At 40.7% G+C, this 13,686-nt stretch overlaps 1 protein-coding gene across 1 annotated transcript; it reads left to right on the forward strand.

Annotated features, from left to right (window-relative positions):
- Positions 1-1,490: 1,490 nt before the first annotated feature.
- On the forward strand, positions 1,491-6,557 carry LOC113011559 (tubulin beta-4B chain). The gene is made up of 7 exons (XM_026151081.2): positions 1,491-1,650; positions 1,810-1,918; positions 3,998-4,108; positions 4,382-4,626; positions 4,708-5,030; positions 5,113-5,457; positions 5,539-6,557. The coding sequence occupies exons 1-7, from the start codon at positions 1,594-1,596 to the stop codon at positions 5,684-5,686; spliced, it is 1,338 nt and encodes a 445-aa protein (XP_026006866.1). The 5' UTR covers positions 1,491-1,593; the 3' UTR covers positions 5,687-6,557.
- The last annotated feature ends 7,129 nt before the right edge of the window (positions 6,558-13,686 follow it).

Raw genomic sequence — 13,686 nt, forward strand, 5'->3', positions numbered from 1 at the left:
CTTCACTGAAATTGTTGCAAAGCTATTTGACAAATCATAGGCAGACTATCAATGATAAGGCATTTAACATGTGGAGTACCTAGCTGTTTGGGGAAATTATTATTTTCAGGTCGTTTTTATGAGCTTTCATTTGTTTTAAAAATTGGCTCAGATTCTTTTGTATACTGATGACACACCAGTATATGGATCTGAAACCTCAACTGATCAATTAAGCTTATTAATGCTTAATGAGTGACTGAACGCTGTAAAAGATGCGTTTATAATATTCCTACTAAAAAAAGAGGAGGCAAAACTGTTATTATTATTAGTGTATTCGTTGCTTTTAAAATAAAATACGTATATTGATAATACTGTAAGTAAAATAGGTAAAGGTCTGTCAGTGATTAGAAGAAGTGTACAATTAATGACACCAGAGTTTATAAAGGAGGTTCTAAATGCATTAGTGTGATTATTGCTATGTAATCCGTTCCAGTGCTTCAGCAAAAGAAATTTTAAAAAATGAAATAGGTTGGCACTTTTTACAGTTTATATTGCACATCCGATAACTAAAGAAACATATTTGTTAAAATCGTATTAGCAAAATCAGTATGAACTTGGCTAAAAATTGTTTGGATAGTGAAGACAGCTGACAGGCAGTCTGTAAAAAAAAATATTTGCCCCTTTCCAGATTTTTAAGTTACCAGTTTTTTTTTTCTTTTATTTTTTGCATATTTGTCACATTTAAATGTTTCAAATGCTTATCCTATTTTTAATATTAGAAAAAGCTAAAACTCAGTAAATACAAAATGCAGTTTTTAAATGATCAGTTTCACTGACTCGTCTGAAACTGAGTGAAAAAAGAGCCAATGTCCAAATAAAATTTCCTCCAGAAAGCCTGGAAATGTAATGCTCAAGATGACTTTTAGAAACACACAAATGCCTGGCTCCTTGGAAGCAAAGTATAAAAAAATGAGGGATGACTCAACACCTTTCCACAGTACTGTCAAAAATAAAATTAGAAATGCTCCCACATCGTCATAAAACCTGGTATTTAAATTTGAATTACTTCCGATTGAATGACTGAATGCACATCGCACTGTAATTTTATATGTAAGCCAGAAGTTAGAAAGTGCTCTCGCTGACTCTAAAATATAACGACTATGTCACATGGTAACTACAAACGATCGCCTCGTTTGGCGTTAAGATTCAGTCTCCATATTAGGTTTCATGTCGTGAGCTCGTGTATCGGGTAGAAAATGAAGTTGATTCTGAAAAGTCTTTCCTGGGTTTGTTATTCAAACCTGAGTGACGCGCACGCAGAGCTTTTGCGCGTCTCCAAGAGACGCGTTGTGTGCTGAATGTGTGCGCCGTTCTCTCCGTGTTACCGAGGTAACGGACCTCCTGGGATCGCTATCCAATCAAAACCCGAAAGCAAGGTGTTTGGGCCAATCCGATTCCCAGTCTGTTTTGTTTGACACTTAGTTCCTCCAATTGCCTTCTCGGTGTCTCTATAGCTGGCAACGCTCCTACCTTCTCAGGTTAGTCCGTTGTTGGTTGAACGCTGGATCAGTGTCTACGCTTGGCTGTTCCGAAGTTTTTCATTTCGACCAAAAAATGAGGGAAATAGTTCATCTGCAGGCCGGCCAGTGCGGCAACCAGATCGGCGCGAAGGTGAGAGTGATAGTGGTTTTAAAGTTGAGTTTGAGTGTTTGAAGTTCGAGTACGCGGGCCACTAAATTAAATTAGCGCCAGAGCTAATCATAGCGCTGCTGAGTTTGACTGAGCCGACTGATTTAATCGTTTTATTCCGTCCCTGTGTGTGTGTTCTAGTTCTGGGAGGTTATAAGTGACGAACATGGCATCGATCCCACCGGGACTTACCACGGAGACAGCGACCTACAGCTGGAGCGAATCAACGTGTACTACAACGAGGCTACAGGTTAACTTCACACTGCACAGTCTGATCTAATTTCTGGGTGAGCTGAGGTAATTCAATAGCCAGCAGAAACCTGGTTAATACAGCCACCGTCCAGTAGGGGGGGCATTAATCAACCCCCCTTTCAGAGTCAGGGGGCTTTTTCTTGGCTCTCCTTCCTGGTTACCGTCACTCAGTTTCCAAGACAAAACAACAAAAACAAACCCTTGCCTAGCAATGGTGCCCACAAATTAGACTGTTCCCGCTTTAAGTCACACTTCGGACTGGGATAATATTATCACTAAGTTAAAGAGGCAAAGCATTGAGTATGTTCATGCAGTTTATGACAAAGTAAAGTTTTTATAGTTAAGTACAGTAAGTATGTGTATACTAGTTTCTGCAGTGGGTTTGCTCATGTCATAGTCTGGGTCATTCTACGGTGACGTCTGTCTCTGCCCCACCCCCGGCCTTTGCAGAAACATTTTAGGGTTACAGTTTGTTTCTGTGTTTAAAATAAACATGTTATTTAAACAGTTCCTGAGCTATCAGTTTGGCAGTGTTCGTTTTTAATCTGTCATAGAGTGGCCCAAGCACCACAGTCAGCTATAGCGGCTAAGCGCTGTGATTTCACATAGTTCAGAAGTGAATGAATGAATGAATAAATAAATAAGTTATACAATAGACACAATACACACATAGAAATGTAAGATATGTAGAACAAATATAAAATGTATAAAGAAAGTAATGATCCTATGAAGTTGCCTCACCGGTGTTACTGTGGAAAAACGGCCTATTATGAGTTCACTTCCTATTACTAATTTCCTTAAGCTCTGTAAAGAATTCATCATACCACCTCCCAATTTTGTGAGCACAATATGACAACGTGGATTTTATGAAAGGGACTATTAAAAACAGCCATTACTTACTCAGTAACACCAGTGGCTCCTATGTTCAGAGGAACTTTTTGCATAAAGTATTTGTATTTTATGCAAATGCTAAGTTTTTTTTATCATAATGAATCCTCTTTTTGTCTGGTATGGCTTAACTGAGTAGCATGATGATTAATACGTCACTGGTGTTACCGTATGGGGTTTATTATTTCTGTCACATCAAACTGATATGATAATAATTTCACATCAATTGAATTTTGTTACAAGTAAGAGTTAAGATATAAAGGATTACATCACTTCTCATTTTTAATTGTTCTTCAAATTATTTTTATTGTTATAGCAAATAAACAATTCCACGAATGGACAAATATTGGGTCACATTTTAACAAACAAAACTGATAATAATAATAATAATGACAATACTAAGAGATAATCCCCAGATCCATTATTATTGACATTCTTCTGTCTGAAGAGAATTGGGACCAAGTATTTAATTAAAGCGTTTTAAAGCAGTCCAAAGAAATGTTCACATACCTTCAGAAAACCTGGAAAATTGAAACCGCTTTTACCAAAGTTGCTCCTTTGGCAAACACCACTTACAAAAGAATTCAAGTAGATGTAGATAAAATATATATTTTTTAAATCAACAAACTGTCTTTTGATTTTTTTTAAATTCATAAATGAGCAAGTTCTATAATGTGGTTTAGGGTTAAATATTTTAAAATAAATCAATTTTAAGTTCTTGCGCTATCTCAACATCAGACATTTCTGTAGAAGGACCCCTCTGTTTCTTTTTACTTTTTTCTTTTTTTATAAAGATTACACCAAAAGAAGCGTTTTCTGGGTTGAAGATTTGAGAAATTTAGATGGTTACTGGTAATTAAACATATCTGTCTTGATTTGAAAAAACAAATTAACAAATTGAAACTGAACATGTTTTGGTTTTTGTTAGTTTTTCTAAATCATAATATCTTCTGGTTGTTTTTGGTGTGATTTTCACCTCTTGTTAAAGTTTTTTTTCCTCTGTAGTTACCTGTGATAATTTGGGCTTTTTTAGTTTTTGTATTTATTTGCACTTCGCGTAGTTTGCTGATAGAGCTCGGAGGATTATTAAGGATTTATAACTGATATTAAACAGGTGCCCTATCCCTAAACTAATTATATAATCTTGAAGTTAAAAGTGTGGCTTTTTTTGGTCATCTGTCTTCACCAGGTGGGAAGTATGTCCCTCGTGCGGTCCTGGTGGACTTGGAGCCGGGCACAATGGACTCTGTGAGGTCCGGCCCCTTCGGTCAGGTGTTCAGACCTGACAACTTTGTCTTTGGTGAGCCTTTGAAAGCTGAACATTCATTCATTCATCATCCTGGCTTTAGAAAAGTAAAATGGAAAGTATTTTGACCAAAGGAAAAAAAAAATCTGTGTTTGTTTGTTTTAATTTGTCTGTATGTACTTATTTGTTTGTTCAAAAAAAACCCAGTGGAATAGTACGTTTTCAAGTGATGTTTCATGTTTGGCTGCTCACTGTAAGTAAATTGTGTTTTAAATATGGAAATGGAGTCAGTGGTGTCAGATGCCTATATTTGCTTGTGACACACAGGTCAGAGCGGGGCAGGGAACAACTGGGCTAAAGGCCACTACACTGAGGGGGCGGAGCTGGTGGACTCAGTCCTGGATGTGGTGAGGAAGGAGGCAGAGAGCTGCGACTGCCTCCAGGGCTTCCAACTCACGCACTCCCTGGGCGGAGGTACGGGCTCCGGCATGGGCACGCTGCTCATCAGCAAGATCCGCGAGGAATACCCGGATCGCATCATGAACACTTTCAGCGTGGTTCCCTCCCCCAAGGTCCGTATTCGACATCCACATCATTCCAGATTAACTGTGTGGGGCCCTGCCCGCCCTTAATGGCGCCTTCTCCTTCTTCAGGTGTCCGACACGGTGGTGGAACCATACAACGCCACCCTCTCCGTCCACCAGCTGGTGGAGAACACGGACGAGACTTACTGCATCGATAACGAGGCCCTGTACGACATCTGCTTCCGCACGCTGAAGCTCACAACGCCCACCTACGGCGACCTTAACCATCTCGTCTCGGCCACGATGAGCGGCGTTACCACCTGCCTCCGCTTTCCAGGCCAGCTCAACGCAGACCTGAGAAAACTGGCCGTGAACATGGTGCCGTTTCCCAGGCTGCACTTCTTCATGCCGGGCTTCGCACCCCTGACCAGCCGTGGCAGCCAGCAGTACAGGTTAGAGCAGCCGGATGCTGTTAGCAATGCCTATTTCGAGTTTGAATTATATCTCAACTAAAATATCTGTTCATTTTCCTAGGGCGTTGACCGTTCCCGAGCTAACCCAGCAGATGTTCGACGCCAAGAACATGATGGCAGCATGCGACCCACGCCACGGGCGCTATCTCACAGTTGCTGCCATTTTCCGAGGCCGCATGTCCATGAAGGAGGTGGACGAGCAGATGCTGAACGTGCAGAACAAGAACAGCAGCTACTTCGTGGAGTGGATCCCCAACAACGTCAAGACGGCCGTCTGCGACATCCCGCCGCGCGGCCTCAAGATGGCTGCCACATTCATTGGCAACAGCACGGCCATCCAGGAGCTGTTCAAGCGCATCTCTGAGCAGTTCACCGCCATGTTCCGCCGCAAGGCCTTCCTTCACTGGTGAGAGACACCCCGGTCCGTTTGTAGCCTGAGTTCATGCCCTCATGCGACGTGTTAATCACCTCACCGCTTCTGTTTCAGGTACACGGGCGAGGGCATGGACGAGATGGAGTTCACGGAGGCCGAGAGCAACATGAACGACCTGGTGTCCGAGTACCAGCAGTACCAGGAGGCCACGGCCGAGGAGGAGGGAGAGTTCGAGGAGGAGGGTGAAGAGGACATGGCCTAAAAATCAGCACGGCTCTTCTTTTTCTCCCTTTTCTTCTTTCTATGCAACAGTTTCAGGTCAATGCGGTTCAGACGTCAAGAAGTTAAACAACTTTTTTCTTTTCTTTTCTTTTTTTTAAGAACAAAAGTTGTTATATATCACCAAGTTATTTAGAGCGTACAGGTGGTCTCCATGCTTTTATGTGTTACATGTTTGCTTTTGTTCCCCATCTTTAAATATGAATGTTTTCAGCCTGTTCTTTCTTTTCTGGTTAGTATCACCTCATCATTGCGCTGTTTCTAAATGGATGGTGTTATTAAAGGGAGCCTGACGCTTATTACAGGAGGTGTGATCAAAAAAACTCCATTTAAAAAAAGATGTAGCAGTAAATAGAACATTAAATGTCCTGTTTGTGTAGATCACTTACCCTTTGCACTGTTTGATGTCACCACAGATTTTGAACATGACCCAGCTCCAGCTTTAACATGTACTAATGAGAGAATGTAACACTGACTAATTCATGGCACTTTCTTGCGATTTTTAACACTTAACGTTTAATGTAGAATATAATTATTTTATTTTATTTTTAAGTGAAATTAAATATTTAAGATTTATTCTAAATGAAAGAAAACACTGAGAGCGTCAGGAACTCATCACTCCCACCTAACTTTGTGTGCTTGTTCTGATTTTGTAGAAGAATTTAAATAAAGTTTGTCTTTTTTTCTTTTTTTTTTTGTAGAGGGGTTCAGTACAGCCATGATATTTTTACATTATCATGAGCCATCTTTCTGCTCATATCCCTTCTATCCTAGCGTGTGACATCCAAAACTTCCTCAATCTGAAATTGCGAATTCCCTGTTGGGGTTAATAAAGTTTGGTGCTACATATGGTGGATTACTTCTACTTTTGTCTTTTTGTCTACTTAAAAACAAATGAGTCAGACGTGCTCTTGGCATGATGAGTGCAGGTGTTTGTGCAGTAGTACAGTGGGGGTAAAGATGAGCCATATTTGAGTTCACTTTTAGCAAAGAAAACATTTAATATTCAGATTTTTTTTATACACACATGGGTGCTGACTAAATTCCCCTTTTTTAAAAGGAAAAAGCTAAGTTAAATTTAAGGTCCAATGTGAAATATGTGTGTATTTGATTCTGACCTCTCTAATTACTGGTGGCTCGTTTTAAATCATAGAACTAAAAACAATGGATATATTTTACAGATAGATATATTTATGATTTAGCATTACCTTTCCCTAATTTTTAACAAATTTCATCATTTTCACAGAATGCTGGATAATTGTAGTTAAATGTTTATATCTGAATCACTGGTTAGCCTGATGTGGCCAAGTCTGCTCATCTCCTGCTGTCAAACTTAAGGGGTGGAGTGAGGAACAAAATGCAGACGGGGGAACAAAGTGGATGTAATTAAGAGGAGATGATAGCAGCAGTGAATGAGGAAAGAAGCAGAGAGCTTGGACATAACCAGAGAATGCAATGAGTTGAAAGCTCTCTATGTAACATCTTACTTAGCCTTTCCAAGGCAGAAACACCTTCCCGTCTGCTGTGCTCTGGGAGTTGGACACTCACACACATCCTGAGCTGCTATGTCAAGGCCCTTGGGGACGGTTGCTATGGGTCGCTCCCCAGCTGTGACAATAAACAGGCTCTGCTGTCCCCTTAGGAAACACGTAACATTTGTCAAAGTGGGAGAGCAACTGAAACTGCTGCAGGTCTACTTTCCATCATGAACACTGGCAGGTAATGGTAGACTTGAGCCAGGGACTTCAAAACAGATTTCTTTTGAAGCATTTCTGTCAGCAATCTGGGAAGATTGTACCGAGCAGGCGTTTCAAGAGGAAGCTGGCCAAGTACCAGGGGCTTCTGGAAGATCGCAGGAGACAGAACAACTAGAAAACCCACAGATCAAAACACCTGGTGCAGCAGGTGTAACTTAAATGAGACATTTCATCCTGTCTGTGTAAATGTGGTCAGAAGTTTATATCATGGGTGTTGAACAACTGCAGATTTTTGCATCATCAGTTCAACCAACTGTACATAATTTGATGTTATCCCTGCCATGAACTGGAAACTGCTGGAACTCCTGCATCTCTGTCCACAGAGAAGCGAGTTTAAAATCTCCATTGATGGAGAGGATGCTGGAGAAAGGTTTTATGATCAGGCGAGACAAACGGAGAGCTTTTTGGCCACTGTGCCAAGTGATATCTTTGGAGGCGTAAGTGAGGCTTTCAAATCTAAGAACACTGTGAACTGTCAGGCATGGTGGTGGTAGCATCATGCCAGTGGTACTGGTACATTACACAATAGGTATGGAATAATGAAGGAGGATTACCTTGTAATTCTTCTGTTTCACTTTAAATCAACAGCTAGAAATAAAATCTTGTTTTACATCATGTATGTTTTATAACATGTATGCTGCACAATCATTACAGAAATCTATAAAATCCCCAAAATAACACGACATTCACGCTCATGACAAGTGGATGTAAACTTCAGACCACAGCTTTATATATGTCAGTCAGTTTTGGTGCAAAAGATTTCCCTGCAACATTCAGAGGTCTTTTTTTGTTCTAAACTACGGCTTGACCCATGTTTTTAGGTGCATACTCAGATATTTTACATCAGGGGGAATTTTGCATTTGGCGATAACCTCTGGTTCAGATCTGTTCATGCAAAATAAAAGCTGCTTATGTGAAATTTGTTTCCTCGTCCTGTCCGGACATGCCACAGATTTGATCTTTATCCACCTTCATCAGTATAATGGCTACTTTCCTTTAACCTTTGTCCAGCTGCACAGCCACACAGCTAACAATAGCATGTTTTTGTGCGTGTTTGAACAAAGCTCAGTGCAAACACTCATCCATGTCGGTATTTGACTTCATCTCTCAGTCTGCTTAACCTGCTATAATTATTATGGCCAGAATAATGCACCATTGTGAAAAGTTTACAGGAAATTTTGCAGTGTGTCGGGTAAATTAGAGTAAATATAATGAAAGACTGAAGAGAACAAGACAAAATTCAGATTTGCAAACTGTTTCTTTTGAAAACTGGGGAAATCTAACTGCATTTGATCATGAGAAGATTTTACATCTAACTAATTCAAAGGGATTTATCAGAAGCCATCGGAGAGAACAAGAACCTGCAGATTGCAGATGAAGGGAAATAATCCTGAATATTTAAATGACAGATAACAAACAAATGTCATTATGATTGGACACTTCCTGGTCCCGTTTCTTTCCTTTACATGGAACTAAAGAAAGAAAATCAGCAGCATGCACATCATTTACAAAGTTCTCAGCTCTCAGTCCACAAACTGCTCCCCTTTTTTCCTCTGGTGTGCCTGTAGTTTCTGCTTTTTATTCATATATACACAGGAATGATCATGAATGCTTTCAAACCTATATAAGATGATATAAAGATAAGTTAGAGCATTGTTTTTGAAGTCAAAGTAAAGCTGACTGTTTGTTATCTAATGCACTGAGTTTATTTGATCTTTTTTCCTCTCGTCTGTTTTTTTTAAATCCAGTTTTGGGATTTATCAGCCGTTAAGGTGTCTGCCTCCTCTTGAATAACAGGAATGCCTGTTTTCCAGAAGTCATGAAACCGCGACTCCATTATGCAGCTGACCCATGACACAAGGATTTAGTAAACATTAATCGACCTTCTGTGCCTTACCTTATTTCCTGCCGTGTGTATACCAAACAAACTTGAAACAGCAGTTTCACATACAGACACTACTAGTCGTGCCTGTTTTGTTTTTCCATATAAACCACACTGATAAGCCACATATGTACGCTCACCACTCACTTTCTAGTGCTTGCTTGGACACCGTTTTGCCAGGGCCACCTTAATTATTCGTGGCATAGATTCAACAACGTGCTTTTTGGTCCATGTTGGCACAACAGTGTCACACAGTTGCTGCAGACTTGTCAGCTGCTCGTCCATGATGGGAATCTCCTGTTCCACCACATTCCAAAGTTTCTCTATTAGATTGAGATCTGGTGACTGCGGATGAAATTTGAGTACAGTGAACTCATTGTCATGTTGAATGAACCAGTTTGAGAGGAGTTGAGCTTGAGTTTTCCCACCGGGTGCAGCCATCAGAAGATGTGTACACTGTGGTCATAAAGGGACGGTCATGTTCAGCAGCAATACTCGGGTAGGGTGTGGCGTTTGAATGATGCTCAGCTGATACACAGCGTGCCAAGAAAATAGCATTACACCAGGCAGGATGGATCCATGCTTTCATGTTGTTCACATCAAACTCTGACCCTACTGTCTGAATCCGTCCATCCATCCATCCAGCAGAAATCAAGACCCATCAGCTCCAGTAACATTTTTCTAATTTCCTAGAGTCCAATTTTGGTGAGGCCATGTGAAGTCTCACCTCAGCTTATATTTCTTAGCTGACAAGAGCACTGTAGCGTGGTCTTCTGCTGCTGTAGCTCATCTGCTTCAAGGTTGACGTGTTTTGTGCATCAGAGATTCTTCTGCATACTTAAGTTGAGTCGAGTTACTCCTCTGACCTCTGGCATCAACAAGAGATTTTCACCCAGAGAACCGCTTCTCACTGGGTATTTTCTCTTATACAGACCATAAAACCATGGAGACTGTAGAGCCAACACGTCCCAGCAGATCAGCTGTTTCTAAAATACTTAAATAAAAATAAAAATACTTGCATCCACCTGGGACCAACACCCAAGTCACATGTCCAAAGTCACTTAAAGAAATAAGAATAAGAAAGAAATGTGATGAAATATGATGGATTTTGTTTTATTTGTTGTCATTTTTTTTAAATACTTAATGGCAGTTCAGCATTTTGTGCATGACATAAAACATCACACCATCTTTGGGCCTCTTCTCACTGAAAAATCATGAAGAAATAAAAAGAAATAAAAAAGGAGGTTTCAGACAGCAGCTGTAATATTGAGACAGTAATATTTCATTTACACCAGCAATGGTGACAGTTATGCTCTGTGTGTGTTAATTCACCATCAGTAAACACTGTAAGTGCTGGAAAATGTCAGCGAGTGGCTAGTTTACACCGCAACATCCATCCATCCATTAACAAAAACAATATGAGTAACAACGAAGGCTGTACGAACGCAACTGCTCCCCGACGTCCACAACGAGAACGAACAAATTCATATTTTCATTAGGTCAACAGAGCAACACACCCCAGTTTATCCCAGAGGTTTTCCCTAAGTTCCTGCTCAAACAGCAGAACTGTGAACTGCTCATGAAAGGAAGAAGCAAAATACAATCAAAACAATTGGGTCTAGGCCTAATAACGTCCAGCATGTGGGGACACGCCTGGGTGTGGCAACAAAGATAAAACAACCACAGAGTTCATTCCTCATCAAAAGTCTCTCACAGAAAACCGGAATGACTCCAAACAAAGAAAAGCACACATAGAGTTTAAAATACAGAAAACCTCTGGTTTAGGAGTTAGTAAGAGTATTGTTTTTATACTTTTGATTTGTCTGCTGCTCTTCTAAAATCTGCCAACTCCTTAAGTTGGGAACCAGCTGGTGGGAGTGAAAAACAAGAAGGACAGAGGGGATAAAGTGGAGAGGAAAGAAAGGAGACAAGGGAAAGTCAGCCTCGGGGTTTGAGAATTTAGCCGATTGTATACTCGTAGTGAGCCGTTCACTACAAGAAGGAGACAGAAAATATCAACGGATTCTCCTACAGCACGGAAAATGGAAAGTTCATAGCAGTGAAATAAGGCCACATGGGACATATATATGAATAAATAAAGAAATGGGGGAACTATATCATATCTGATAATTCATTAAAAAAAGAAGAAAAGATGAGAGGCACTGTGCATTTTTTGCTGTTAACAGAAGGATTACACTGATCAATATTAAAGGGGACCTATTGTGCTCTTATAGGGTTTTACAGTAGCGGGTTATTATTTTAACGATGGCCAGTCTGTGTGTGCAAGATTACGAACCCAGTGAGAGCAGAAAGCTCTGACACAAGCTTCTGGCTGTGAAAACAGAAACTCCGCCCACTTTCTCTTTACAAGGAGCTGCCAATGAGAAGATAGCTGGGCTAAAGGGGGAGGAGCTACTTGAGCAAGAGATGGCTTATTTCAACCTGATATCACGGTCCACCATTTCTCGCTTTTCCTCTCCAAAAAATGAAATGTACACGCATGCAGAAGTTGCAGTAACAGCAGAGGGAGATATTTTATTTCAACCAACATGAAAATAATCATGAGAAAGTTTTTAAACAGACATTATTAACACATTTACATGTATATACATATTAGCCCCCGAGCTAAATCGATTCTAAAGATTAAGGATCCTGGTATGTACTTCATACTTTTCTTGCTCACTACCGACTTTGTGGATTTAAATACATTATCTCCCCCTGCTGGTAATGCAACTTCTGCAGGTGTGTCCATTTCACATTTTGGAGAGGCAAAGCGAGAAATGATCAAGGTGGTCCAGTGTCTCTATTACATGTTTTGCTTTGAAACTGGGTTGCTTACTTTGAACCACGAATCATGCAAAGCTATTTTAGTAAAGGAGCAGAATAGGTTCACTTTAAAGTTTTAATCAGATCTCAACCATTAAGAGTCATCCACATCCAAAGTGATGGGTATGATGCGGGATTTACACTCGACATGTAATGCAGTTTAACGGATTAAAATACAAGGTGTGAGTAGAAGGTCTGTCCATAAAATATATTAAAAAAACCACACCTGACATTTGGCCCATCTGCCCTTCAAAGTTTGAATTTTGGCTTTTCTTGGATCTCTCCCTGGAAGTCCCGTTACTAGCTTTGGGAGACCTCGAAACTTTTGTGTCAAAATGAGTTGTTGAGGAGAGCTCGGTGTTCAGGTACAGCCAATTTTCAGCTGAAAAATGAACGCATCAGGTCAGGAGCGAGTTGGACTTTTTAAGGCAGAGATATTCACTGTGAACTGCGAATAGTTCACACAGCCGCTGTAGACTTGTGGCGGTGTTTGCAATGGGCCTAAATTTCATTTATTTTCTCTAAATTTTGCTATTTTTAGTATAGCACATTTAGTACATTTCACAATTTCTTCTGGAAATTTTTCCATTTTTGGGACATTAGGGGCTGAAATAATGCATAAAATTAAATTTTAATCCTAATAATCACCTTTCTGTGAGTATTTGGGATGTCAAGGTAACACCTCCTAGATGAGGTGCGCCAGGCATGTCCTATCGGGACGAGGCTGTGGGATGGACCCAGAACACGCCCCAACTCCAGTTAAGCTGGAGGAAGTGGCTGGAGAGAGGGAGGTCTGGGTTTCTCTGCTTAGGCTGTTCCCGCCACAACCCGGCCCTGGATAAGAAGAAGAACGACAGATGGCACTACAACCAGCTGCTTTGAATACGGCGAGTATGTTTTTTTTTTGTCTAGTAGCAGGTGTAAATAATTATTTTAGGGATTTAGCATGTGCACCTCCAACCAGTTTCTGTACAAATGGATAAACACTTTCCAGGTGGACTGGGACCATCTTTTTGCTGTAGATCTGTATCAGATGTGGTAAAAATATACCTCATAACGAGAAGAAACAGTTGCAGAAACTTCTGGATAAATCTGAAAGCGAGTGGCATCAATCACCAGTCACGCCAGCACAAGCTTTGCTCAGCATCCGCCCTTGTCGTCACACCCGGCGCTCTGTGACTTCATCATCTTCCTCAAAATTAAGTTGTAGGGTCACTGAGGGACAGAACGGGGCTTCCAGGGAATGATCTGGAAAAAGCAGCCCCTTTAACTGAGGGGCAGCAGTGCACAAACACACAACAGTATCTGCTCAAAATGCTGTTATCGATCATGTGACGTGTTGCCAGAAAGGCAACCTTCTGCGTCGGGTTCACTATTCTCCACAAAAAGGGTTGAAGCAAAAAAAAGGTGACACTAATAAGACAACTCAGATGGGCGTCACCTTTCACCAGTCTGTATCTGAAATAAAAAGCACATCTGACGTCCCGGGCACTGAAAGCTGTGTGAGAGATTCCTGCC

The sequence above is a fragment of the Astatotilapia calliptera genome, chromosome 19 (genome assembly GCF_964374335.1).
Source record: "Astatotilapia calliptera chromosome 19, fAstCal68.1, whole genome shotgun sequence".
Taxonomy (NCBI): Eukaryota; Metazoa; Chordata; class Actinopteri; order Cichliformes; family Cichlidae; genus Astatotilapia; species Astatotilapia calliptera.

Coding starts and splice junctions, on each gene's coding strand:
- LOC113011559 (XM_026151081.2), top strand. CDS start 1,594: ATGAGGGAAATAGTTCATCTGCAGGCCGGCCAGTGCGGCAACCAGATC. Junction 1,651..1,809: donor GCAACCAGATCGGCGCGAAG/GTGAGAGTGATA, acceptor TGTGTGTTCTAG/TTCTGGGAGGTTATAAGTGA. Junction 1,919..3,997: donor GTACTACAACGAGGCTACAG/GTTAACTTCACA, acceptor TGTCTTCACCAG/GTGGGAAGTATGTCCCTCGT.